This window comes from Cryptotermes secundus, unplaced genomic scaffold, assembly GCF_002891405.2.
Source record: "Cryptotermes secundus unplaced genomic scaffold, Csec_1.0 scaffold734, whole genome shotgun sequence".
NCBI classification, from domain to species: domain Eukaryota; kingdom Metazoa; phylum Arthropoda; class Insecta; order Blattodea; family Kalotermitidae; genus Cryptotermes; species Cryptotermes secundus.
The window spans coordinates 366,467-393,535 of NW_019737093.1; the positions used below are offsets into that span (position 1 = coordinate 366,467).

At 38.5% G+C, this 27,069-nt stretch overlaps 2 protein-coding genes across 16 annotated transcripts in view; one reads left to right on the forward strand and one right to left on the reverse strand.

Moving 5' to 3' along the window:
- Positions 1–232: 232 nt before the first annotated feature.
- On the reverse strand, positions 233–25,163 carry LOC111870166 (zinc finger protein 436). Of its 14 annotated transcripts, XM_023862223.2 has the most exons (6): positions 24,240–24,589; positions 16,118–16,237; positions 14,883–15,038; positions 9,299–9,469; positions 3,052–3,999; positions 233–2,440 (listed from the first exon to the last, which is right to left on the reverse strand). In XM_023862223.2, exons 1-5 carry the CDS (start codon positions 24,297–24,299, stop codon positions 3,097–3,099), a joined length of 1,410 nt encoding a protein of 469 aa, XP_023717991.1. In that variant the 5' UTR covers positions 24,300–24,589; the 3' UTR covers positions 233–2,440; positions 3,052–3,096. The 14 variants fall into 14 exon arrangements, with proteins under 14 accessions (XP_023717991.1, XP_023717993.1, XP_023717996.1 ...); XM_023862225.2 differs by lacking the exon at positions 24,240–24,589 and adding an exon at positions 24,835–25,163 and having other exon boundaries at positions 233–3,999; XM_023862228.2 differs by having other exon boundaries at positions 233–3,135.
- Positions 25,164–25,321: 158 nt separating this feature from the next.
- The window catches only part of LOC111870167 (fl(2)d-associated complex component), a 41,696-nt gene continuing 39,948 nt past the window's right edge, over positions 25,322–27,069 (forward strand). The window contains exon 1 of one of the 2 annotated variants that reach the window (XM_023862232.2): positions 25,322–25,852. In XM_023862232.2, coding sequence (XP_023718000.1) covers positions 25,644–25,852 — 209 coding nt within the window. In that variant the 5' untranslated portion in view covers positions 25,322–25,643. The remainder of the gene's footprint in view (positions 25,853–27,069) is intronic. The other variant, XM_023862233.2, reaches the window with a different exon arrangement.

Consider the following 27,069-nt stretch of genomic DNA (forward strand, 5'->3'; position numbering starts at 1 on the left):
CCCTGAGTACACTAATATGGCCTTAGCCACTGCTAACAGCTCAACAGGTAAAAAGGTGAAATATCACAATACCACAAACTCTGCCCATGAACTTTTTGCAACACTGGTCCCTGAATTGCAGAGGAAATTGTTACATTTTTCGAAACTGGTGTAAGTGAACTGGTTAAACAAATATAACTACACTCACAAGAGGTGAAAGTTTCTGAGCTGATCTTACATTGAAGTATAAGCATTTCTTTCTTTTATTATTTATTTCAGACACTACAGTTTATGTGTATAAGTACACTACATTAGATTCACATATAGCATGTTTCGGCCATCATCAGACACACATTTTCATGTTCACTTCTGTTTTTCTGTAAAATTATTTCTCCCTACATTGGCCAGTGTTTTCATCTAAGTGTAATAATACTGTGCTGTGTGTTATGTATCTCTTATATAAAACTGAACTAAAACCATTAAAATGTTGTGTTCGTATTTATCTCATCCACGTCGTAGTGGTGTTGTGAATATAGTCTTTGACGCACTCATGCAGCGTCCCATTTAGGGCAATTGTATTTTATGCACACCACATACACTCTGTCAATTACTGCAATGAGAAATACTTAACACATTTTGATTCATTAGTTAAGTACCATTTTTATAATAACCATTGTTTTCGTTTTCTGACAGCTTCACTAAGCTCTGTGATGATCTATTGCAATGCAGTGGCGATTTTTAATACACCATTATTAGGTGAACCAGGAGCCTGTACTGACAAATGTCTTCTGAATTCCCTGTTGTGGCAGATTCTGCAGCATTGGGGGGGGGGATTTTCTNGTCTGCAGTGCCTGGGGTTGCTGACGCTGCGTGTCTTGATGCAGTGCAGCTATGACGTACTGCTCTAGTGAGGTGTATTTAGAGAAGAACGTCCTCCCAGAGGGTCATTTGGGAGTTCATTGTGCTCTTCTCCTTTTCCATGGCTGCAGCCTCGGTATGACACTGGATGAAGTTTCTCTCATTCTCCTAGGGTGCTGTTTCAGCAGTTGGGCGTAGATCCTGTATTTGTATATTCAGGGTATTCTCTATGCACCAGAATCATAGAAGAGGTTGCTTGCAATTGGCCCAGACATGGCTGAAATTTTAGCATTTGCAGCACTGTGCAAGGCCTGTCTGAGCTCTGTATCACTCTACCTCAGTGGTAATATGGTTAAGGCTATTCAGCTTGAATATCTCTTGATAAGGTTATTAAGGTTCTTGTTAAGGTAACATCGAACAGGGGGAGGGGTGCCTGGTAGGATTTTCCATTGGGTGCTGTTTGGTTGCCATTTTTCTCACGAGAGAGAGCTGTTTGACAATACACAAACATTACCAAAATGTTTACTATAAATTATGATACTCATCAGCAAATATCACAGGTACTGAAAGTATTTATTGCTGGAGGGAGGTCATTTATATATATATATATCTCATGAAAAGCAAAAGCCTTAGAACTGATCCTTGGGGAACTCAGTATTTCACTGTACCCCAATTTTGGTATGAATTTTTTATTGCATTAAGGTGCGGCCACACAGAGTGCTACGTACGCTATGTTCACTATACGAACAGAAAAACATCTCCTTTTATTGCCAATGCAGCTGACCACACAGACTTCCATACGCTACATATGCTATGTTCCCTATGTTAGCTGCATCACAGAGTGTTTGATTCTCGGCTATATTTTTAAAACGTCGCTTCCAGGTGTCAGCTGTGTGCCTCAGTAATTTCCCACTCTGATTACAACATGTGTTACATATCATTCAGCACAGTATTCGCTTAGATGAAAATGACACTGGAGGAATTAATTGAAGAAGTAAGGACGTATCCATGTTTGTGGAACAAAGGGTTAGAAGAATATCGCAACCAGAACATGCAGGATAATGCCTGGAACATGATTTCTGCAGTATTGAGTACACCAGGTAATGTACAAACATTGTTCTTTTATCTATAACTGAAGAACTTAAAATATTTTCATCAAACCCATTCATTTGGAAATATTCTTTAAATTTAACCTTGCCTAGTCTTTTCTTTTTGATAGATGACTAACCAAACAACTGCAAACTTTCAGTTAAGGAAACTGTTCAGTCTCATCACTGTCACTACCATGTTTCTGTTTATTTAAAGTACGCTTCACCTTTGATGGCCTCTTGCAACTCTCACCACACAGAACTTACAATCATTATTCAGGTGAGGAAGTTTTTCAGACATCTAAGAAAGTGTGTTTCTCAAGTTGTTTCTGACATTAATATATTCACTTTCATTAAACAGGTTACAGTATAACATACTCATGACATGAGATTCATAATTACTGTAAGCACATTGCATCACCAAAATTTGCAGCATGAAGTAAATATGCCCAAAGATCACTGAGCAGTACAGCTTTCTGTTCAGACAGCCCAGAACACACGAAACCTCATCACACCTGCCAATACAGAAAATACAGGATGACTCACCAATAAGCTAAATATTAAACAATGCAAACCAGGCATGTTTGGACCTGCAGATGTACAGCTTGTTCAGTTTTGTCTCAGTAGAGGTATTGTTTGTTGTAATAATTTAAAATATTTCCCCATATTTTTCTCCAAGACTTATTCAATTCACAGTAATAATCTTAATGCTATGATTGTAAAAACATTTATTTTTATAAATTTGCCATTTTATATTATCTTGCATTAATAAATGTAAAGCATTCTGTTTTGAGTTCGTTAGTTTGTGACCTGTGTTTATTTAACATGGAATGACCCAACTGTGGTAAGACTAGCCATTGAAAAGTCAATCACAAATACAAATTACTATACAGCAGGTGCCAAAGAGGATGCAATAATGTTATTGAAATATTGATTTCATACTTTGTAGAACACGATTTTTTAGCTGACTTTACAACTGAAAAGATATGTAGTTCAGAGGAGCTCTATACTGAGAAGTTCAACTTGTACATGTTACTGCCTCTATACTTTATGATTGACATGACATGATTACTACAATTACAACAGTATGGTGACTTCTGAATACTTATACATACTTCCAAATTACCTTCATACTAAAACGCATCACATACATCCCCTCAGGGTATGGAAACTACCCACTATGTATACGCAGATGTCTCTTTAAATGACTCTGAAAAAGGAATGATTTCTTACAAACATCACAAGAATATGGATACCCTCCATTATGTATGCGCTGATGTATCACCAGGGCACGCTTCATACGAAATGACTTACTACACTCATCACAGTAATATGGACGCTCCCCACTACGTGTGCATGAATGTTGCTTCCTATGGAACGATTTTTTACAAAAGGAACAGGAATATGGACGCTCACCACTATGTGTACGTTGATGAACCTTCATATCGCTTTTTCTACTAAATGATTTATTACACACATCACATGAATAAGGACGTTCCCCGCTATGTATGCGTTGATGTTTCTTCATATGACTGATAGTAGTAAATGATTTATTACACACATCACACGTATATGGGCGATCCACACTATGTATACGTTCATGCTCCTTCAGAGTACTTTTGCACTTGAATGACTTATTACAGGCATCACAGGAGTACGGACGCTCCGCACTATGTATGTGACGATGTCTCTTCAACTGACTGAAATAAGTGAATGACTTATTACACACCTCACAGGAATATAGACGCACCTCGCTATGTATTATATCTTGATGAGACTTCAGGTATCTCTGTCTACTGAATGATTTGTTACATACATCACAGGAGTATGGACGCTCCCTACTATGTACACTTTTATGTTCCTTCAGAACATCCATTCTACGGAATGATTTATTACACACACGACAGGAATATGGACGCTCATGACTGCGTATGCGTTGATCCACCTTGTGATGAATCTTTGGACTGAATGATTTATGACACCCTTCAGTACATGGATGCTGTGCACTACACGTGTTCTGATGACGGGAATACGGATCATTCTCACCACAGAGATATTGTTCATTTGGAGTATTCTGGCAAAAAAGAAAAAGGAGGAAAATACAGGAATTGACTTCAGTAGGGAAAAAAATTGTAACTGTAAGCAAGGCATAGTGCACATGACTGAGTTACAAGGTGTATCAGCATCTAGGGCTGCTTACATCAATCAGTGGTAAAATCAAAACATACACAAAAATATCTGGCTGTGAACAGACCTAATAAAAGTGGAGAAAACCAGGCACATAATTATCACAATATATTTCTTTACCAAATGCCATCACAAAATCACAAACTTTGACTGTGTTGTGCTGATAAGTGCTGCAAGAATCCCATGTCCAATATCTCTCTTAACACATTTAATCCAGAGACCTGTATGAAAGATATTTTTGAGCCCCTCTTTAAAGATTTAATGACAGAACAAGCTGGGCACATTACAGCAGCACAAGACAGCACACACCATGAAACATGGAATGTAGTCTCTGTGGAGAGTTCATGAAGAAAGAAAAGCATATAGAGAACTATGGCTATTACTGTTCTCATATCTGAATTTGAGTTCCTTATTTTATCTCTGGGAACACTTGAAAGACAAAAAGTCTGCAGGCATAATCCATGCTTCCTCCATGTTTGCAGACTCAAATTTGGAATGGTACACTAAAAATCAATGAAAGTAAACTACAACTTGATGCAGTGAAATTTTAGGAGATGACCACCTGTCATGATTGGCTGTATTTTCATGGAACTGCCAAAATGTTATTAACCCTTCAACGCCATCAGATGTATGCAACATGCCAACGGTTTTTGTCACTTGTTTCTGTCTGACATATATAGTAATTCTTTTGGTATGAAAAAAAGGAAGAAATTGTAGGCTATCACTTTGTATATGCACTGTTCCACTTTTATCTTCCAGTGGCATTTGTGTTACAATTGAATTATTTGGAAAAGTTCTCTACCTCACCAGTTGGTGTGCTATATTACCGTATTAACCTATCTCCACCCTGGAGAATTCCTGTGAACTATATATATTCGATTGAACTATTCAAGAGAGTGAATGATTGTGTGCTGTCCCTGCATGCTGACTGAAACAAAAATCAACCATATTGTGGTTTTGCAAGCATTATTTCACGCTCCAGACAGTGTTGCTTTCATGTGGGTATTTGTAACCAAGCAGTTTCTACAACTTGAACTTGACTGCTATATAGGAAATGATAACACTTCTACATTGTGTTCAGAGCGCAGGCTGATTGAATATTGATATTACTGTTGGCAACTTCCTGCGAAGGTGCTGCACCACTTGCCAAGAAAAATGCTGCCACATGGCTGGAACCGCTAGCAAATGTTATTTAATTGTTTCATTAATTATTAATCAAGTATAGTAATTAATAATGTACTTACCATCACAGAAGATGTTCAAAATGTCTGCCCTCTGCTGTGAGACATGTCTGAATTCTTTTAAACAGGTTTCAGGAAACTTGTAGCAATTTATGTTGCTGAACGTTGTAAATTGCTTCACAAATATTATGTTTTAGAGCCTCCAGGTCATGTGGTTTGTTGGCATACACAACTTTGAATTTTCCCCACAAATAAAAATTATAGAGGTTTAGATCTGGGGACCTAGGGGGCAACAAACCTTGCTAATAATTCTATCCTCCCCATTTAGTTCCCCAAACACACTGCGTAATGCTTGGATAGTTTCATTAGCTGTGTATGGGGTAATACCGTTTTGCATAAAATAACCGAATCTTTCTTCTGCAGGCACCAAATTCATGAAAAGTGGATTATTTCATTAATGTATCGTTCAGCATCAAGAGTTCCTTCATAAAATACTGGCCCAATGATATGGTTTGTGCTAATCACACACCATATGCCTAACTTTTGGTCATAAAGGGAAGGCGAATTAGGGCACGAGGATCTTCACTACTCCAATACCTGTTGTTTAGTGAGTTAACATATCCCCAGAGATTAAAATTAGCCTCATCTGTAAAAAATGTCAGCTTAGGGTCAATAAGTCTGTCATGCACACGACTGATAAACCAATTACAAAACCTCACTCTTTTTTTCATAATCCACAGGTCTAATTTTAGGAACAATAGTAATTTTATACTGACAAACATGCAACAATTTAGTTGCATTCTACGCACTGCCTACAGAAATATCACTTTGTTTTGCTAATCACTGCAAAGATTTTCCAGGACAATTTTCTAATCAATGACTGATGTCATCAAGTTTTTCCTCAGTTAAAACATGACTTCTTCTTAACAGCTTTCTGTCAATTAAAATGCAGTGGGTTCAAACTTTCTTCACTAATTTGGAAACTGCATCTCCAGATGGACATGTTGTTTCGGGAAATTTTCTCCTGCACAATTTGTATGACTTTCTTTTCTTCACATAACAATCATAAATGAAACCTCTTTATTCTCAATTGTATCTCACATGATCCATAAAGACACAGAGCAGGGCACTAAAGATAGAAGCTTATATAAGACTTTTATGTTGTAACACTGACAACACTGACCTGCTCACTGATCAGGTGATCACCGAATGAATGGCCTTCAGTTCTTCAGTTAGTCAGCTGCTCCTATAGCATGTGCCATGACAATGTACAGAGAAGCTACTAGGACTGCACAATGAACACTCGGTATATGTATGAATGCTTCTGCTGTACATTCCCTTCTGCTCTATAAATACGAATAATGCACTTTGCATGTAGCAGCCCTGGCAGGCATTGCCAAGAAGCAATCAGCCGTGTTGCAAGATGAAAAAATGGGAGAATCTTTACTTCTAAGTGAATCAGAAGGAAGCTGATTATATTCAGAATCCGACACTGACAATGAAATGGAGGTTGATGCTCTTCTTCGTGTGGTGAATGATGGCAGTGATGAAGACGACAGTATCACTCAAGATTTTGTTTGGGAAAACCTGGAAAACTATAAGGGACGAAAAATTTCATGGCCAGTGTTGGACCTCGAGGGGCAGCACAACTATCAAATAAACCAACATATGCAAAGAACAGTGTATATGTGGGCGTCAATTATTAATCAGGTTGCCTGATGGGCACGGAAACCTGTAAGAGAGGCAGAAATTTATGTCTTATTGGGTCTGTTCATGCTTATGGGNCGCCAGTCATGTGTTATGTATACTGCTTGGAAACCTAAGGACAATTATGACATGGCGAGCGAGTATTTTGTACTTCAATTTTATGGCTTTCCGTCACTCACAAGTTGGTTTGATGTTACGTACATTATTAACATTACAGAATCCACATATTCCTGCCAGTTTTAATATCTATTTTGTAATCAACAAGTGTGTAACCCCGGTCAAAGTTTGACACTTCTCTGGCCATTATCTCCATAACCGTTCAACTTTGGACATAGGTGTTTTGGGTTATATCGGCATACTTTAACATAAGGAACACCCTCCCGAAGTTTGGCACATTCCTCCTGGGACACCCTGTATAAGCTTCTATCTATAGTGCCCTGTTCTGTGTCTTTATGACTCATGTGAGATACAATTGAGAATAAAGAGGTTTCATTTATGATTATGTGAAAAAAAAAAGTCATACAAATTGTGCAGGAGAAAATTTTGCCATAAATTTCCCAAAACAACATGTCCATTTGGAGATTTCCACACCAGGGTTTGGAGACATTATAACATGAGACAGATTGGATCTAATGTGTATATTTCTGCATTTTGCTAACAATGAAACCATAAGTAACTGTGCAGGACCAAAAACTTTTCAAAATTTTCCCAGTAATTTCACATTTGAATAACATATTTCAGAAATTATATCTCTCAAACCAGGTCATTTCAACTGATGAATCACTGATGCTTTGAAAAGGCAATCTTTCAAACAGTGCCTGTCCTTCAAGGCATCCAAATTTGGGATTAAAATTAAGAGCTGCGTGATGCTACCACGAGGTACTTATGGTCCTTCCTTGCATATATATAGGCAAAGATACATAATTTCACTCCCCCCTGATCACAGATGACACCAATAAAACAAAAGCCACTGTTCTGAATCTGGCAGAACCTCTACTGAAACAAGGCCAGACTGTGTGGATAGATAACTTCTGTAATTCACCATCTTTAGCCAAGACACTGATAATAATCATACACAAGACAGACTGTGCTGGTACACTGAAACTGACCTGAAAGAATGTTCCTATAAATATAAAAAACATGAAACTATAAAGAGGTGAAGTCATAGGACAGCATTCTGGGCCTGTTTCAGGTTACAAAATGGAGTGACAAAGAATTATGGCTATGATTTCCATATATCACGTTCATAATACCATGACTGTTAAAATTAGGTGCAAGGAAGCAGTCAAACCTGTTTTGGTGTTGGATTACAATCAATAATAGGAGCTGATGTGAAGGACCAGCTTCATTCTTACTTGTTTGAGAGGAAACGAATAAATATATGATATATGAAGCTGTTTTGCAGACTCTTGAATACCTCAATTCTGAATGCGATGACAATATACATGAAAAAGCCTGGGAAAGGAAATGATCAGCTGTAATTCAGAATTCAGTTAGTTGAGGTACCGTCTGTGACGTATGCTTACGCCGTAGAACGCAAAGTGCTGGGTTGGCTTTTGTCAGACAACACAGTGTCCCATCTATTATAAAGACATTTTATAGGCATGATTCCATAAATTGAGAAGAAACCATTAACACAAAGACAATGTGTTGTGTGTCACAAGTGCTAGAATAGGAAGGATACTGTATGTTGGTGTGATGCGGGACTCTGCATCGAATGATTTCATAACTATTACACCAAGCTCAATTTCTAAGGTGATACAATATAATTATTTATAATTTTATAAGCTTAGTGTACTAAAAATAATTCTAAACCTGCGTGGATTAATAATCCCATTTTATATACTTTTCTGAACATAATGTGATAATTAGGAAAAAATAAGAATTGCAGTTTTTAAACGTTTAAATATCATCTTGTCTGACCAGGAATTAAAGGCCATGTGTTGTTGAAGGGTTAACTTACACATGACTAACATTGTTTAACTTAGCCACTATCCACCTTCTATGTTTTCCAACTCTTTGTGTCCAATGCAATGGTTCTAACTATATTTTATACTTCCTAGACTGGTCATGCTGCAAATGATAGATGTCTTGAGCCAGCCTGTACAAATGTAAATCAGTTTCAAGGCAAAAGGAAAGGGGCATTGCACAAGCAATTTGTAATCAACCCACTATTGGCTTCAAAATTCATTCATGAGAATGGAGTTCTAACACTGGACAAACTAGAAGGAGTACTGAGCAATACCCAGTTTGGATACACGTGAAAAGTGCCAAATAACAGCCACACTTACAACTCACCCGAAGTTCAGCTCTTGTCACTGGAAATGTTATTAGTAGAGGATCTTCCTCTTCTTGTATATCTGTGACCTCTTCAACTTTTATACTGACTAGCTGATTTTCATTATGAGAAGATGTAAGACATGTCTCACTATGAGAGTTGGGTTCCGCTTGAGATAAACTGATGGTATCCTGCAAAATCACAGTATCCTTATTCATCATGCCTGTTGTCTCATGACATCAAACAGGATATAGTTTATGGTATCCTTAATGCATTGGTTAACACAACAGTTCTATAATAAACAAATAACTACTATTGTATTAGAATTTTTTTTACTGTGTGGCTGTACTGCTACATGTTTCAACCCTTCTGGGTCATCATCAGGCAATAATTACATGAATATGTCAGTTATTACTGGATTATTTTCCAATATGGATCCAGCCAGCTCTCTACTCTCTGGGCACCAGGGTCTCTTTCCCCAGGGGTAAAGCGGAAAAGGTGGGAATATGGTCACTCACATCCATATAGTGCTGAGGTCAAGGATGGTGGCACTAACCTCCACTCTCCCATACATCTTCATGGTGTGGGGCATAATTAATTTAGCACACAGTCAACTTTACTCTTTTTTTGCCTATTTTCCTTATGAAAAATTAAAAGGAGGCTTGCTGTGTCCCCCCTCCCTAATGTTGCCAAGAAATGACTCAGTAAACATGTTCAGCGGCAATGCATACACACACACAACAAAAGAAAAACAGTTGGACATGGTGTTTTTTGCACGGTCATGTCAGAAACTCAACACAGTGAATGGAAAGTAGGCAATTAATTCTTCCTCAGTCTTCCTTTTTGGTTATGGAGTTCAGTTGGAAGACTTGATCTATGTCGGAAAAATAACTCGACTTCTAATGTAACAAGAATGGAATCTGGAGCTTTGAAATCTCTAGAACGAAACAGGAAATAAGAGATGTACATGTGGACAAGCAAATATATATAGTAGCATTGAATGAGTTCATATATGAAAATAAGATATCCAGTGTACTACAATCATGAATTTTCAAACCTTTACACAATGACTGAACATAAACTGTGAGAAGATGAGGAAACGTTTTTCTAAGCATAATCAGTCATTCCCAGTGTTCTGAAACATAAATTGACACTCTACCACTGTAAGCCAACTCATCTCTAGGGACTTCGAAAAATGTACAAGCTAGACATCCCTCTTCGACCAGAATTAAGCTCCAATGGATGTCCTTGGTATTCTCTTCTAGAGCTTCTCCAAAGGATTCTGAACCCTTCAGTTGGAAATACAGACTTCTTTGCCAAGAATGCATGGTTTCCCTGGCCAGTTCTGATGTAGTCAGTCTGTTCATCACGAAGACTTACATGTTATCAGAAAGAGACTTAACACAGATCCTACTTTTACAGACAACTCATCTCTACAGGTTGAAGATGGAATTACTGGATATCTGTATAAACACTATGTATTTCCAGTCTGAAGATAGATTCTATTATCAAACAGAGGGAATGGAAAGTGGGCAGCTGTTTATCGCTGCTAGTCAGTAGTATCTTTATGGGACATTCTGCATAATTAGCATTCAATACAGCACAACACAAACCTGCTGCATGCGTAAGATATGCCGACGATACTTTTGCAGCTTGGCCACATGGGCCAGCAAGATTATAACAATTTCTCTGCCACCTTAACAGCCTCACACTCACCATACAATTCACTGTGGTAGAAGAAATAATTGCCCTTTCTTTCTTGGTAATCTTGGTCATGAAGAGGGGTCCTAGTTCATCCATGAAGTGTACAGCATAACTATGCACATTGGACACTCTTTACATTTCAAGTCTGACCACTCCTAGCATGTGAAAAGAGAAACTGTTCACAACTTGGTCAACAGAACCAAGGTCATATGTCAGGATCTCATGGATTTCAAAAGAGCAATTAGAAACATAATAGAGGATCCAATCCTCAATGGATACTCAAAACACTACCCTGATTCTATAATCCAGCTAGGGAGATGAAACCGTCCTTCAGACCGACACATGGCACCTTCAGTAACCCATATGTTAAGGGTATTTTATAAAAACTATGATACACCGGGAACCACTAAAATGTAATGACCATTTTTAAAACTAAACACACACTCTGTGGGACACAGAATACTTTATTTGTTAGAGAAGCCAGCAGATGAGACAATGTGTGTGTGTGTAACGTTCCTTGTGATTGTGGCAGATGTTATCTCAGCAAAATAGGTAGACCTTTGAAAGTATGCATTATAAAGCACGAATACATGACTCACAGTACGCTGCAAAAATCAATACCAGCCCAACATGTGTACAGAAAGGGCCACAGAGATGTTGAAAAGCAGCTAAGGTTTTATAAACTGAACCTAACACCAATTGGAAATATAATGAATCTGTCCACATGTCTCTGGTCACTCATTCGATCAGTCAACCAAGCTGGACTCCCATCACTGAAGAGGAAATCATATGGCAATGTTCTAACTGTGGGCTCCATAGGACAAATTTATGATGGTATTTTAAAGATGTCTTTATTCAATAATTACTTGCATTTGTTTAACCATTGTAAGGTTCTCATTAGCATGTAGGAAATTTTACCTACATGAATTGTAATTTTCTACATTGATGGATTTATTTAAAATTTACTGTTTGTCTTTTTGGTGCTTCTAAAGGATTATATGTCCAAAATATGATTAATGTATGTTATAATATCTACTGCTGTCTTTCTTTGAACTTTGTTCAATGACTTCAGCTTCAGACTAAAGCTGCTGGTTTCTGTCTTGCTGGGTTTATGTCATGACTTACTTCTGGTGTTTAGAGAGTGGCATTAGCTCTTATCATCTGTGCTCAACAGAACAGGAGTCTTATACCTGAACCCAGAGCTGGTGAGGTAGGAAAATGTAACAAAAGTGGTAAGGTGGGGTCTCACAGATGCCCTCAATAATGTAGTGTATTATAGAAATCTATATCCTTTTAATCAATATTAGATTACATATTGTTTAAATGTCCTTTAATTTTATAGAATAAAAACACAGATACACAAAATTAAATTTTTATTACCCAAAAATACTTAACTAATTAAACATCTTTATTTTCTAACAAAAATACGTGGTGTGTTCAAAAAGTATTGAACCTTCTTTTTTTCCGCGTGAACCAATGAAGCGCGGGAGGCTCCCTTCGGTGGAGGGGACATTCATGCGCAGTCGTGAATTTTTTTCCGCCCGCAGAAAGCGTCAGTCGCTGGCAGTCGGCCCATGAGTGAGACGTGTAGTGAGCGCTTGTCGGATTCCAGTAAGGCGTAAAATAACGGAACAACATGAGCAGTGATATTGCATCAAATTTTGCCAAAAGCTTGGCGATACCCAAGTGGAAACCATTCGCAAGATTCAACAGGCTTTTGGGGACGATGCCATGAGCAACTCACAGATAAAGGAGTGGTACAACCGCTTCAAAGATGGCTGCACATTAGTGGACAGCGAACCGCGTTCAGGCAGACCCTCAACAAGCCGAAATGAGAATGTCATTGAGCAAGTGCAGACTTTGGTCATGGAGGACCGTCGTATCACAGTCTAAGAACTTGCAAACGAGATAGGGATAAGCATTGGATTGGTACATTCAATTTTGACCGAGGATTTGGGCATGAGGAGAGTGTCCGTGAAATTCATACTGAAACTGCTAACAATGGAGCAGGAGCAATGCAGTCTGGAAATCGCACAGGACATGCTGGACAATGCAAAGAGTAACCCCAACTTTCTGAACACCGCGATCACAGGTGATGAGTCGTGGGTTTATGGGTACGACCCGGAAACCAAGATCCAGTCATCACAGTGGAAACATCTGACATCCCTGAGGCCAAAAAAAGCACGGCAGGTCTGCAGCAATGTCAAGGTCATGTTGGCCGTTTTCTTCGACTCCCATGGGGTTGTGCATCATGAGTACGCACCACAAGGCCAAACCATCACAAAGGAATACTACCAGGAGGTCCTTTGTCGTCTTCGTGATGTTGTGCGGCACAAACGACCGGATCTGTGGGCAGCAAAAACTTGGCAGCTCCATCATGATAACGCACCCGCCCATTCCGTGCATCCGATTCAGACTTTCATTGCCAAACACAACATCCCTGTGGTTTGTCAGGCTCCCTACTCCCCCAACATGGCTCCGTGCGACTTTTGGCTATTTCCCAAGCTGAAAATGCTGCTGAAAGGAACCCGATTTGAGTCAAGAGAAGACATCATGTCGAATGCAACGGCCTGGCTGATCACCATTCCAAAAGACGCGTTCCAGAAGTGTTTCCAACAATGGTGGAACGCTGGGAGAAGTGTGTGCATTACCAAGCAGACCACTTTGAAGGGGATTAGGGTTTTGTACCTCCAAATCAATAAATGCATTTCTGTCGACCAAAGGTTCACTGCCAGCAGTGGCAGTCTCATTTTACGACTGACGGTCAGTCGGCCAGTCTGTCTTGGCATAAAGCACCCATCTGGGGCTTGTGACCAGATCTTTATTACTCTTTGACAGTTATGGTCTTGTTCTTTGTGGGTGCCCTCTCTGATGAGAGGATAGGTCTGTCTTTTATATGTGCTGCTGGACCTTGCCAGCGCAGACTTTCTCGGGTCTGAGACCCTTGGTACTTGAGACCATATATTACTGTCTCAAATTTGAGACTTCCCTTTTCGTCACCCCCTACAACTCACAGGGTCATAGTGGATGTATTCGGGCCACCGAACTTGATGCTTAGAACTGTCCTGCTCATAATATCTTGTCACAGACCACATAGAAAACACCCGTTTTCTATTGTTGTAGTTCAAGTGTTGCTGCTGCCTAGCAATTAGAACGTGTTTACCAAACTATTGCCCAGAAACGGCCTTCTATATTTGCCCATCTCGTGGTCATTCCATAGCAACTGCTGTATATGCTACAACAGGCTAAACCTGTGTCTTGATTAATGTATAATGTCACACTGGCACAATTAATATTTTCAAGAAGTATTATATTACCTTATGCTTTGGACCCCTGGGTTCATGTAACCTCAGTGAAGGAAACTGGCTAGAGGACTGCTGATTTCAAAGCAAGGGACACGAGGCAGGGATACTTTTATTCAGTAATTTGTCTTTATCAGAAAAAGTGTCGAGAGTTACTACAATTAGAATACCATTTGTCCTGTTACAGATCCTTAACAACAATAACAATTCTGTTTTGCTTTACAGATATCATGTTAGCAGTGTCAGAAACAAGTTATATAACAATCTTAAAACATATATGGATACACAGGAATGGTATAAGATTTCAGCTGCACAATACACTATCACTAAAAGGTTTACAGAAAGGACATTAAACATTCATCTGAAACAATTTGCTACCTATTTAATATTTAATTGTATGTTTGTTTAAATGACTGAAGCCAAAATGGTGGTAATCCCAAAGGACTGTGGAAAGGTACAAAGTTTTCTTGTGAAATTTTGCAAAAGACTCATCCAAAACCATTCAGGAGAATGGGGTATTTCTATGTTGACAGAGAGATATAAAGACAATAGTTATTTGTGAAATGTGTGCCACGGTGCACACAGACATATAACTCACCTCTTGTTCAGTCTTTATAATTGGAAATGGTACTAGCAAGGGATCCTTCTCCTCTTGTACATCCATTGAAATGTCTTCCTCGATCTTTATATGAGAACATACCACATGCGCCTCACCACACAGACCAGGTACAACTTTCAGTAAATCCATGCAGTCCTGTAAAACCATTACACTATTACAATCACTTTACAATGCACTAAAAAGATGTTAGAATATTTATATCCATTTTTTATTTAAAACAGGCAAAAAAGTGAACACAAAGACATGAAACAATGGAGTACTTTAATGTAAGACAATTTATGAGTATATCATGCTGAATGACTGGTAGGAAGGGAACTTAATTCGTGGAACAACTAAGATCAGACATAAAAAATATTTCAGTTTAAACATGAGACAATGTTTGGATAGTTCAAATGATGACTGGACCGGAAAGCTTTATAAACAGCTGACAATTCTGATATAAAAATACAAAGTTTAGTCAGAAGGTATCCACAAAATGTTTAAATTTTTCTTTGCAACTGGCCTCACTGCTGAATGCGCATGGAACTGTAAGAACAGAACCTCTGTGACTTAACCGACCTTCGCCGTCCAGGTGTTTTACACCACTTGGGTCACCAATGAAGCTACTGTGCTCATAACATGAACCAAAGAAGGGCATCGTGCATTAATTTGACTTTAGCGGGCTGAAAGAGTAAGAGATGCTGAAATTCATCAAAGATGTCAGCACAGAAGAGGGACAGTGTTTTGCCTGTAATGTGAGTGAGCACCCTGATCACTGTCAGTGACAATTACTCAGCCATATTTGAACTTTTTAACATATTTGTACATACTTCACTGTAGAAATGTAGTAAACTTTTAACATGTAACCACTAAAAATATATTTAGTTGGTTATTTAATAATGCTGTCAATGTCAAGACTACATAACATCAGATGAGAGGATGCTTAATGAATGTGGAGCAGCTAGTGGAATGAAAACTGGTACGGGAAACTGAAGTACTCGCAGGAAACCTGCCAAAATGCCACTTCATCCACCACAAATCCCACATGACATGACCTGTGATCAAACCAGGTCACTACAGTTAGGAAGGCAGTAATTAACGGCCTGAGCTATGGCACAGCCCTGAAACAATTTTGTTAACATACATGAAACAAGGGTAATCGTTCTTTATGATTTACATGTGATATAAGAATGAAACATGTACACGCATGTATATCTTCTGAAACCATGGCTTACCTCAGGTTCATCCATTTTTACAGTAACTGCTGATGTCTTGTAAACCTCACAATTTTCCACACCAATTGAATGTTCTCTGATAACATCTCCACGTTCCACTTTGATTATATCAGTGTTTTCCTGTAAAATTATGAACAAATATTATTTTAGATGACATATTTTGTATGTTTCTGATGCGTATGAAGACATACAATCCAATAAGCTGCATACAATGACACACTTGACACTGTTCTAACATCCCAATACCAAATGTGCACAAAGAGAACACAGGACATCCAAAAAGACTCAGATACATTCTGTAATGCTTCCAAAATGACTCAGATACTTTCTTTAATGCTTCCAAAAAGACTCAGATACTTTCTGTAATGCCTCCAAATCACAAACAGATTTAAAATGAGAAACGACATCCTAAATGTTGCTTTTACGTATGATTCTGAAAAGTGAGAAATGTCGCATATTGTGTCAGAAGGAACCACATGAACCTTCTCTTAAAAAAGTAAGGCTCTTACTGCAGCAAGATCTGGTACTGTCTATGTTTATTCCTTTGGAAACCGAAAGAAGAGAGGAAAGAACAGATTGTGGATACCCCGTTTGGTATTACCACACAAATTACAATTCTGTCTTATAACAGCAATGCGAACCCATGTACAGTTGTATTTAGAAGCGACAGTCCTCTTATGCGGAGTAGGGGAAGTATTGGTAGTGGCGGGGAGAGCTCCATCATGCTGACAAGTGTAGAGGGGAATGCAGTACAGGCATTTTCAAAAGGAAATAATTTCTTACCTCACTGTGTTGCATAGTGTTGGTTTAGTCTCGATGATGTTCACACATCCAATGTTAAGTTTTAATTGACGAACGGCATACTATTATGCACTATTCACTATTATACACTTTTCACTGTTATATACATGAAGAGTTTATTTACATATTACACAGGTCTATTCTAAAGGGGCAATGTCTGCATAGATATCATCTCCACATGCCTGTCCTTCCTCGTCACCACCAGATGAATCTGAGCTATCATCCGAACTGTCATCACTATCACCGCCAACATGGAAGACGAACTCCCGTACTGTGTCCAGAAAGCCTTCTCACGTCATTAATTGTTGCTCAATGCACCTTACATGTTGGCAACTATGTTGTCATTCTTTTGCAGTTATGGAAGCCAATTTTTGGTCTGCCAGTTTAATGACGTCAACCATCTTAAATGTGGTATTGTTTTGAGCAACCCAATTTTTTATGGTGGCCCATATTCACTCAATTGGGTTGAGTTCTGGGTGATACTGAGGGAGTCGTACAATATTGTGATTGTGTTCTGCAAAGATTCCATCTATTGTATAGGAAAGGTATTTCAGTTTGAGTGGTAGGATCATATTATATATGTCTGGATTCCACAACGATGAAAAATCAGTGTTAGTGAAGGTAATAGGTGGAAGGTGATATTTTAGCCAGGATATTATAAAATCTCTTCTTGAATTTGAGTTAGGGGCTCTGTTTAGTTGCACATTATGGTAGGGAGCATTATCAATGACAAGGACAGAATTTGGGGGAAGGTTACGAATAAGTCACTCCTTAACCATTTTTCATAATTGGTGTAGTTCATGTCAGTGGACCTGCCCATCCACTGCGCAGCTTTTCCTTGACTGTCACTTCTAAATACTACAATTATAACAACAGAGCAAACACCATTCCACAGAACAAATTAAGTAATCCATATCTGAGAAAGAGGAGCTATTTTCCCACATTATCATGTAGTGTAATGAAAAAAAAAAGTATTATTATTATTATTATTATTATTAGAGGGGGTGGGTTTCCTCATGCACTTAGACCAGTTATTGGTCCACTGTGCGTCCCCCTTTAATTTCTACTGTCGCCATACCCTACCGGTACTGGTGCGTACTATCAGCCCCGTTCAGCCAATGAGGTCGGCCGTCTGTACCTGATATCTCCCCCATCTACCAGAGGCACTGGAAATTACTTGGGTGGGAAATTGTTGCCTAATTTTGCTCAGAGGTCTCCTAGAGACATGAGGACCTTTTATGTGCCTTAAATCTAGGACACGGGACCCACAGCTTAGTCCCTCCCGGAGGACTTGTTCCCTGAATTTTTCCGCCCTTAAAAATGCCACGACTTCCGCCAGGTTTGAACCAGCATACCTTGAGTCATGAGGTGGGAACGTTACCCCTAGACTATGGAGGCCACTAAAATCAATGTATGTTGGATATATCAATACATTGCAAAGCCAAATATATCAGCTAAAGTTCAAATGCTACTGTACCAATCAGAAAAGCATCCAATGAGAATCTTAGTAAACCTCAAGCTGCACCTGCAAAAGCAGATTGCATAAATAGCTGAATAAACAGGAATGATTAGAAGTTACTTCATTCATTGAAACAGCCTTAAGGGATTATACCTGTCTCACTTGGCCCCATCCAGTCCTTTTCAAGGAATATCTGCAATGCTGGTATGTTTAAGTACAACCATTTCACTTCAAGTTTACCACAGAGGAAGTACTGGAAAGATCATCATGAAGGATTTTGACAAACGAGTAATCTTGCATATGACAGGAATTTCATATTGTACCACAAAGAATGATGTGCTTACATTGTAATAACTTCTCCCTCTGGTAAAAGGAAAGTCAAACAGCACTGAAGCAACTCTAACAGGGCTTTGATTGGTGTTTGAGGTGTCTGGTAAAATTTAGAGATGAAGGAATATACATTTTTTACCTTGATGAATCTTGTATGTGACATTGAATAAATACCAGCATACATCCAAATATCTCTTTGGGAATGACTTGGGAAAGTGCATCAAAGATACTAATTCTCACAAAAACACGTTCATATAAGGGTGCAACTGCTGGAGACTACTAAGATCAAACGCATTCCACAATTTTTGAAACACGGATTACTGAAAAGTCCTACCTAATTCAATGACTGTGACTGTTAGGGACAATACACCATACTACTGCAAATAGGAAGACAAAAACCCCCATCTGAGTATGAAGTAAAAGCAAATGTGACTGCATATATACAGCCAGGACATGTATCCTGCTGGGGATAGACACTCCTCATGTATAACTAAATGAGCACATACTAACAGTGCACAGGGTTGAGGCATTTTTTTTCAAAGAGCTGGACATACAGTCATCACATGGCATGATATTTAAATTTAGCTGAACTTGCTGGAACAAGGAAAAATGACAAATTCTAGAAAACAACAATGCAATATTTCTTTATTCCTTTATAGAGAGACTGGTTTCATTACAGCAAACATGTCATTTGCATAAAAGAAAACTCAGAAAAGGATGAACTAATAGAGGATAGGGCCAATAAAGTGCCATCATTCATTTATGGCAAGATAATTATGATGATCTTGAATAAAGGAGATGACACCACTGAAGAAAATGAACAAATACAAGAGGAAGATGCATTATCATGTTAGAAAATTCTTTCAATCACTGTGTTCCATTAAAAAAAATAAAGTTATTTTATTCTGACCACTACTTTGTAAACACAGGACTATGTTGCTTGCCAAGATATATTTCAGACTGTCCTGTTCATATCTAACATTAATTACAGACTGACTATACACATGCCTTTCTAGAACACAACTCATCATCGGCAAATCAACAATTACAGCAATAAAATCAACACTCACAACAACTACAACAATGTTTCTTTAAAATACAATTCCAGTGTGGATAAACAATAAAATGCAATTCAAAACAATATATTCTTCTCTTTACAGATATTTCCTATGTAACATCAAATTCCTTATGGTTAGATGAACAAATATTTTGTTTCTTTAATCTCTGTGTAATAAATTTGTGTGTGGCAAAAAGAATAAAAGCTTATTTAAAAAACCTCTTCTTCGTGGATTAAAGGCGGACAGCTTTATGAAAAAGAAACATAGTTCTTTGCACTACATCAGGTACAAGCTTAAAATATCCTCCTCTTAAATGCAGGTTGCGTTCATTGGTGATGCCATTCTTCCCACTTTTACAAGCATCAGATATAACGCAATCTCTGTCTTATGGCAGTTGCATGAAGGACAGATTTGAGCCCATCTACCTAGACTCATCCACAGCCAGTATCAGAGGGGCATTAATTGGTTACAAGCAGTTAGGGAGTAAGGGTCAATCACTGTTGCCCTTATCATACAAACAAAAACACTGTTCTTAATAGAGTACTCATTCAGAACTATGGCACTGCCTAAGATAGGGTAGCAGAGCATCAGCCATAGTTGGGGTGTGAGCTAGCTTATACTGTGTAGACATTCATGCCAGAAGAGTCACTCTGACTGAAGCAATAATGTAACAGATGTTATGTTAGGATATGACCAACTTACAGGATACATATTTAGAGCTTTATGTTTCTTGGGATGTAACGCTGTGTAGTCTGGTGAGTGTCAACTGATATTTTAGAAGAACACATCACTTCCATCTTCTGGGTTGAAAAGTAAGACAAGCACGTACCCAGCACAAAGCAGGCAAGCAGAGGAAGTCAGCTGTTGAATTCACAAAAGAGAAATGGCAAACCAGCCTGACAGTTCCCACTTGCTCTCTCTGAATAACTTGGTGAGCAAATATGAGACAAGGGAAGAGTGACTGGGTCGAGCCCTGAAAAGGGCCAGTTGGTTTATGGGGGGGGGGAGAAGTTATGTGTGGGGTGAGTAAAGAACTGAGAAGGGCAGGAGAAGGGTCCTGTGTGTATGGGCTGTACACATGTGGTAGGGGATTACAAGAGTAAAAACAGTGAACGGAGTCTTGAAAAGGAAGGACAGTCTTGCTGTTCATGGGTAGCCAAAGAAAGCAGGGTTCGTAACCTAACTGTACAAAGACCCAGAAAGCTGATGAGCTCTACTTGCAGCCTGCTTCATTCTGGCTTCTTGCTTGGCTTACTCTTCAACCCTGAAGATGGAAGCAAGATGTTTCTCCAAAATTCTGGCTGAATGTCACCAGCCTACATGATGTTATATCCTAGAAGACAGAACTATTATAATTACAATTGTGAGAACCTGAAATCCTACACAGATACATATATGTGTTTATAATATGTAACACACTGCTGTCAGTCACTTGGACTTATGATTACAGTAAGCTACAAACTTAACACCACATTGATACGAAAGGGGGGGGGGAGGAATCAAGTTTATTCCCTAAAATACTAAAATTTCTTTTTCATTTAATTAAGAAACATTAACTATTAAAGGTAGCTTTTTAAGTATGCAAAGACTGGTACATAGTTTGCCAGTGGTGCAACACGATTCCTCATCACGGATATGACCCACTGCAGTTCTTGGACCTAATAACAAGAACACTTTTGAAGCCAGAAACTACAAAATGTCTGGCGAAGGTGAACACATGAAAGATATACTGTGATAAGAGGGATGTAGAAATGTTCTGGCTATATGTTTCTCATAAACTAAAGTCAAACATACAGATGAAAATGCTGATGTGGCTTAAAATACTGTAAATGGCATGCCAAATGATTGCCCAACATAAGGTGTTTCAGTCAGTGAACAAGCTCTCTTAATTAGGACCTGATATAACCAATACCACGGAACATACTTAGGGAAGTTTTAAGGAAAACTTAAATCAAAAGGCAGTACCTCTGTAATTAATGGTTACACAGGAAGATAAAATTTATTACTGGCCTCTTCTGAAGGAGACCCAACAGGCTTGCAAAATTTTATCAGAATCAGAAAAAATGTTACCCCTCAGTTGTATTGGTTCAACTTGGAATGACCCACAGGTTACATGATCGACTCAAGCAACTAGCTACTGTAAACATATCTCATGTCATCACAGGCAGCAGTAGTGACTGCTATGAAGAGCTGTGAAAATGATGCTTGGACATGACAAAGGTTTTGTTGGAAATGTAAATCAAAGCATGACATCACACACCATTCTGAATATGGGTACATGCTCCAGAATTCTTAATCATTAGTGGTGAATAATATCAAACAAAATGATTAAGAGATTTGACTTTAACATGGATAAATAAATGCTAACAATACAGGAAATTGAGTACAAAAGTCTGCCTTCTAGAAACAAGGTCTTTTATAATATAAAAAAAAATGTTCAGTTTTCAAACTCTCTGCTAGATTTGTTTGCTTAGCATTCTCTGGACACTACAGTGCAATGTAAAACTCAATGAGGCTGCAAGTATTGATCATGCTGTATTTTAATGTACCCTTCCTGGAATGAGGGAACAAGGAGTACTTGATAGAACTCAAACAGCTTTCCTGTTACTGTAATGCTCAGGTAATGTAAACCTAATAATCAGTAAAATACTGCGTAGAGAAGTAAAAAATTATCCGCACTCTTGTTTTTTCAATTTATATACACAAAAGTAGGGGTTGAACAAGTATGTCATTTTTCTACATAGTCTCCTTCCTTTTCGATGCACTTGGTCCAGTGGTCCACAAGCTTGCGTATTCCCTCCAAGAAGAAGGGTTTTGATCGGTTGTGCAGCCATTTATGCACCGCTTCCCGCACTTCTTTGTCCGTAGAAAATCGATGACCTCGTAAAGCATCTTTGACTGTCCAAAGAGATGATAGTTGGAAGGGCGAGATGTGGGCTGTAGGCAGGGTGTTCCAGCACCTCAAAACCTAAATGGGTAATGGTTTCAACATTCTGGCCAGCCATGTGTGGGCGTGCATTGTCATGCAACAACAACACTTTCTTCAACAATAGGCCTCGGCATTTGGTGCGAATTGCTGGCTTCAGATTGTTGGCCAGCAAATCACTATCTTGCACTGTTGATCATACACCCTTTGTCCAGGTAGTCTTCCAGTATAGGCCCTTTTGAGTCCCAAAAAACAGTTAGCATCAACTTTCCTGCAGAAGATTGAGTCTTGAATTTCTTCTTCGTTGGTGATCTCAGGTTTTTCCATGCCATACTCTGGCTTTTGGATTCTGGCTCATAGTGATGGACCCACCAATGAATTTCAGCCCCTGACACACCTTCCAACCAGAGAAATCTGATCACTGTTCTTGGTTCCTCCTTGGTGCACACAGCTACTGGAGCGGCCATGTTTACACTGTCACAGCATCAAGGTCAAACTTCGATCATGTGACCATAGCAGTACCAACTCTAAGCATGCATGTGCAGAAGGCAGTGTGACAAACCTAAAGATGTGATATATTGGGTTTTTGGACTTTATCCATCATCCATGGATAAAGTCCAAAAACCCAATATATCAGTGTGTTATACACCATCGTCAGAATCCTATAGTAACTACTAAAGATATGTTATGGCAAAAGTGCGGATATTTGACTTTACCTTATATGTGGATCACAGGGGCCAAGCATGATGGCTTAGGATTCACACTCTACACTTTTATTCTGGGAGTGCTTCATTTGAACCCTGACTGGTACACTTGCTATTCTAGCTTAGGTTTCTAATAATTTTCCTCAGTCCCTCCAAGCAAACGCAAGGACACTACCTCCATTAGGACATGGTCACTTACTTCACATCCTTTCCAATACGTCACTCTAAAACTCAATGCTATATCGAGAAGATCGCAGAACCACAAACACAAATAATATGTTACTGCACTGTACTGGTGTGCGGTTATTAGTGAATTCAGATTAATAATACGTTACTGCATTGTACTGGTGTGCGGTTATTATCGAATTCAGATTTAATTTTCTTATTTGAAACTGGAAATCGTTATTCAAAGTTGCTGTTACCATCACCATCTTTTTGGGCAGAACTCATTACATAATTACTAGTGACCTAGACTGTTGTCATAATTCGGACGATACTTGATTCTGTTTTCATGATACAATAGTAACCAAAATCACCATGCCTGAGGCCCTTTTGAATACAATGGGCTTTTCTTCCATACGCATGCCTACTAAAGGCATACCGTAATATCGGTGTTTCTAAGACAATACTGCATACGGAACTAATGATTACGTTTATGATTTATGTCACTTCATATGGCTAGCTCGAACAGTTCATTTGCCATTAGACAATACAGTAAATGCATCCAGCACGTTCTTACTTTGTTTCCTGTAAAATTACCGTAACAAGAGTTACGTATCTTCCGAAGGTCTATTACCACATGCCACTTCAGGCAACAATATTACGTGATGGGTATTTCTCGTACCTTATGAATATATGAGTCAACCATTTTGTAATCCCCAAATGCATGAGTATGGGAAGACATCTAGAAACACAAATTTAATGCCGGGTTTCATGAAAATTGTGTAAAATGCACGGTGGGGCGGGGACATAAAGAAACACACACACACAGCCAACGTGATTTCATAAGCCTACTCTATTTCCTTAGGAAAAGAGCAGCAAATAAATGTAAAACAGTATTGTTGGACCTCAGGTTGTCACTTATACGAAGTAGCTCCACACTCAAATATACATCACAGTACAATACACTTGCCAATTTCAGAAACACACACTCGCATTCACCATTAGTCACGGATTATCAAGGATCAAGAATGATCAAGAAACAGACATGCAACTCTACACCACGGAACTCGCACCTGCTCGCACCTTTCACGCAATTCACCGATACCTTTCCTTTTTACTGTGAAAAATAATTGCAGATACAAACAAGACCTAGTCAATGTCCATCCGGCCTTTTGTAGAACATTCTTAAATACTGCTACTGAACTACTTGACATTACAACCGCTGTGAGAACCTCAAATTCATCACTGACTGTAACATGGTAGAAATATGTACATACCAGACGTCGTTGGATGGTTTGGACTCCCACTTAATACATTTCTGAAAAGTAATTTAACCTAAATTTTGGTAGTCATATTTTCTTCACATCACATATAATTCCTGTTTCCATCACTATATCTCGGTCTTTCTGTTGATAGCGGATGGTGTTTTGTGGAAAAAGATCTGGCACGGTGTGACTGGGGGAAGTGGAGATAATATGGAAAAGTGGTTATTGATCATACCGACCATACCGACGATACCGACTGATACCGACTACACCTTCGAAGCCTTCGAAATCTATGCTGCCCTTGTTTCTCCAAGCCCATACAATGGCACTGCATTCTGTCTCCTGCGTGTTCCAAATTTGAGGACAAGAAAGTTGGTTGCATCATGCATGTCCAAGGAATACCAATGACATACACTTTGGTGCCATCTATATACGTACATATGTAGTTGATCTGCTGTCCGTTCCCCTTCGCTCCGTACGTACCAGTACTTACGGCCCCATAGTACTGATCCTACGGGTCTGGTGCGGTCTGGTGGTGATGGTAAACAGAAGTATGGCTGCTGCCTAATCGCTGTATTGAGCGGTGTTTACATGTTAATTTGCAACTTGTTTACAGCTAGTAAATTATTAATCTGTAGTACACCGCAGTATAATTGGGCATCTTGTTCAAGACTGGGTTGTCGTAAATGCTCGATGTGACCATCATAGATTAAACATCCTTGCAACTTACCGTGACTGTATGTAGAATCTTCTATTCGAAGCTGAATATATTTTTAAATGTAGGTTTCTGGTGAATGTGAAACATTTTATTCAGATTTAGTATGCCAGAAAACATGTCAAAACAAACAAAGAGGAAGATAACAGTGGAAACAACCGTAAATAAAAATAAGGATTCACAAAGGAGACCCAGTGTGTTTGAACGTTTGGGAACAAAAGCAACAACTTCCAGTGGAACTAACCAGAGTAACAGTGATAATTTTTGCAGACATTGGGCCCAAAATGGGAACTGTCCATATGGAAAGAATTGCAAGTAAGTATATAAACACTTCACTGGTGATTTAGTGGTTTTTGTAGTGTAGTATTCAAAATGTACCTACTTTGATCTCAATGGCTAATACCAATCTTAAACTAAAAGAATAAGAATAAAAGGTTCTGTCAGCATGACTACCAGAGGCCTAGTGTCATGTATGCCGATTTATCTTAGGCAATGGACTATAGCCAGTGTAGCACTCTGAATTTTCCAATCGTAACATCAGAGTAATCCAGTAACATCTCACAGACTAATATATGTCAACACAGTTTGCCTCTAATAGATTGCCATCTTGAATGATTTATTGAAGGTATTATAGTAATCAGGGGCACAGGGAGAATCTTGTTAAGTTGATCAGTCAGTCCACTGATATGACAAAGGGTTAGTTTCTATAAATGTATTTTGGTGATGTTTTTCAAGTTTTCATCTTTTGGTATGTTTCTTATTTTACACGTGTCAATGGATGACATGCTTCCAGTCTCATCTATCTTTCATTTTTGATTTCTTGCCAGAATTTGTCTCTCTTCTTGACGCCTTCAACCTTGTTCTGTTTTTTTTCTATAGGTCTGTTTCCTTTAAATTTTAATTCTCAATCATATATCATTATCCTTGATCTGTCCAATTTTATGTGACCAAAACATTGTAGTTATTTCTGTTAGAACTCTGTTGACAGATTATGAATTCTGATTGTCTAAAAATTTAACATCTAATTCCATTCCTTCTTTTCTTTTCTGCAGTACTTTACAAAAATTTCATATCTGTTGCTTTGATTTTGCTGTTGCTTCTCTTTGTTTCAGCATTTAATGTTTGTTTAAAATATTTTGTGCATTGTTCTGCATTGTTCTGGGGTCTCTCTCTTCCATAATATCGCTTCTTTATTTAATTAAATGTATAACTGTATGGAATGCTATTATTCATCTCTCTATTTACTTTCCTCATGAATTTCTTCTACTTACCAAGTAAGTATATACATTTTTTGTGTCTCTAACCACTGTGTCACTAAATTTAATTCTGTTGTTTGCGTCTAGGTCATCAGTTGTAATCAGAATGTGTGAGTGTGTCTGTATGTATTGAATAAAAATGAAAATACTTTTTCATGAAAAGTTAAACATTTCCGTCTAGTGTGACTGGTGAAGATTTTTCTTACTTCAAAATCTTCACCAGTCTCACTAGATGGAACTGTTTAATATTTCATGATATTGTTAGTGTGACGTACC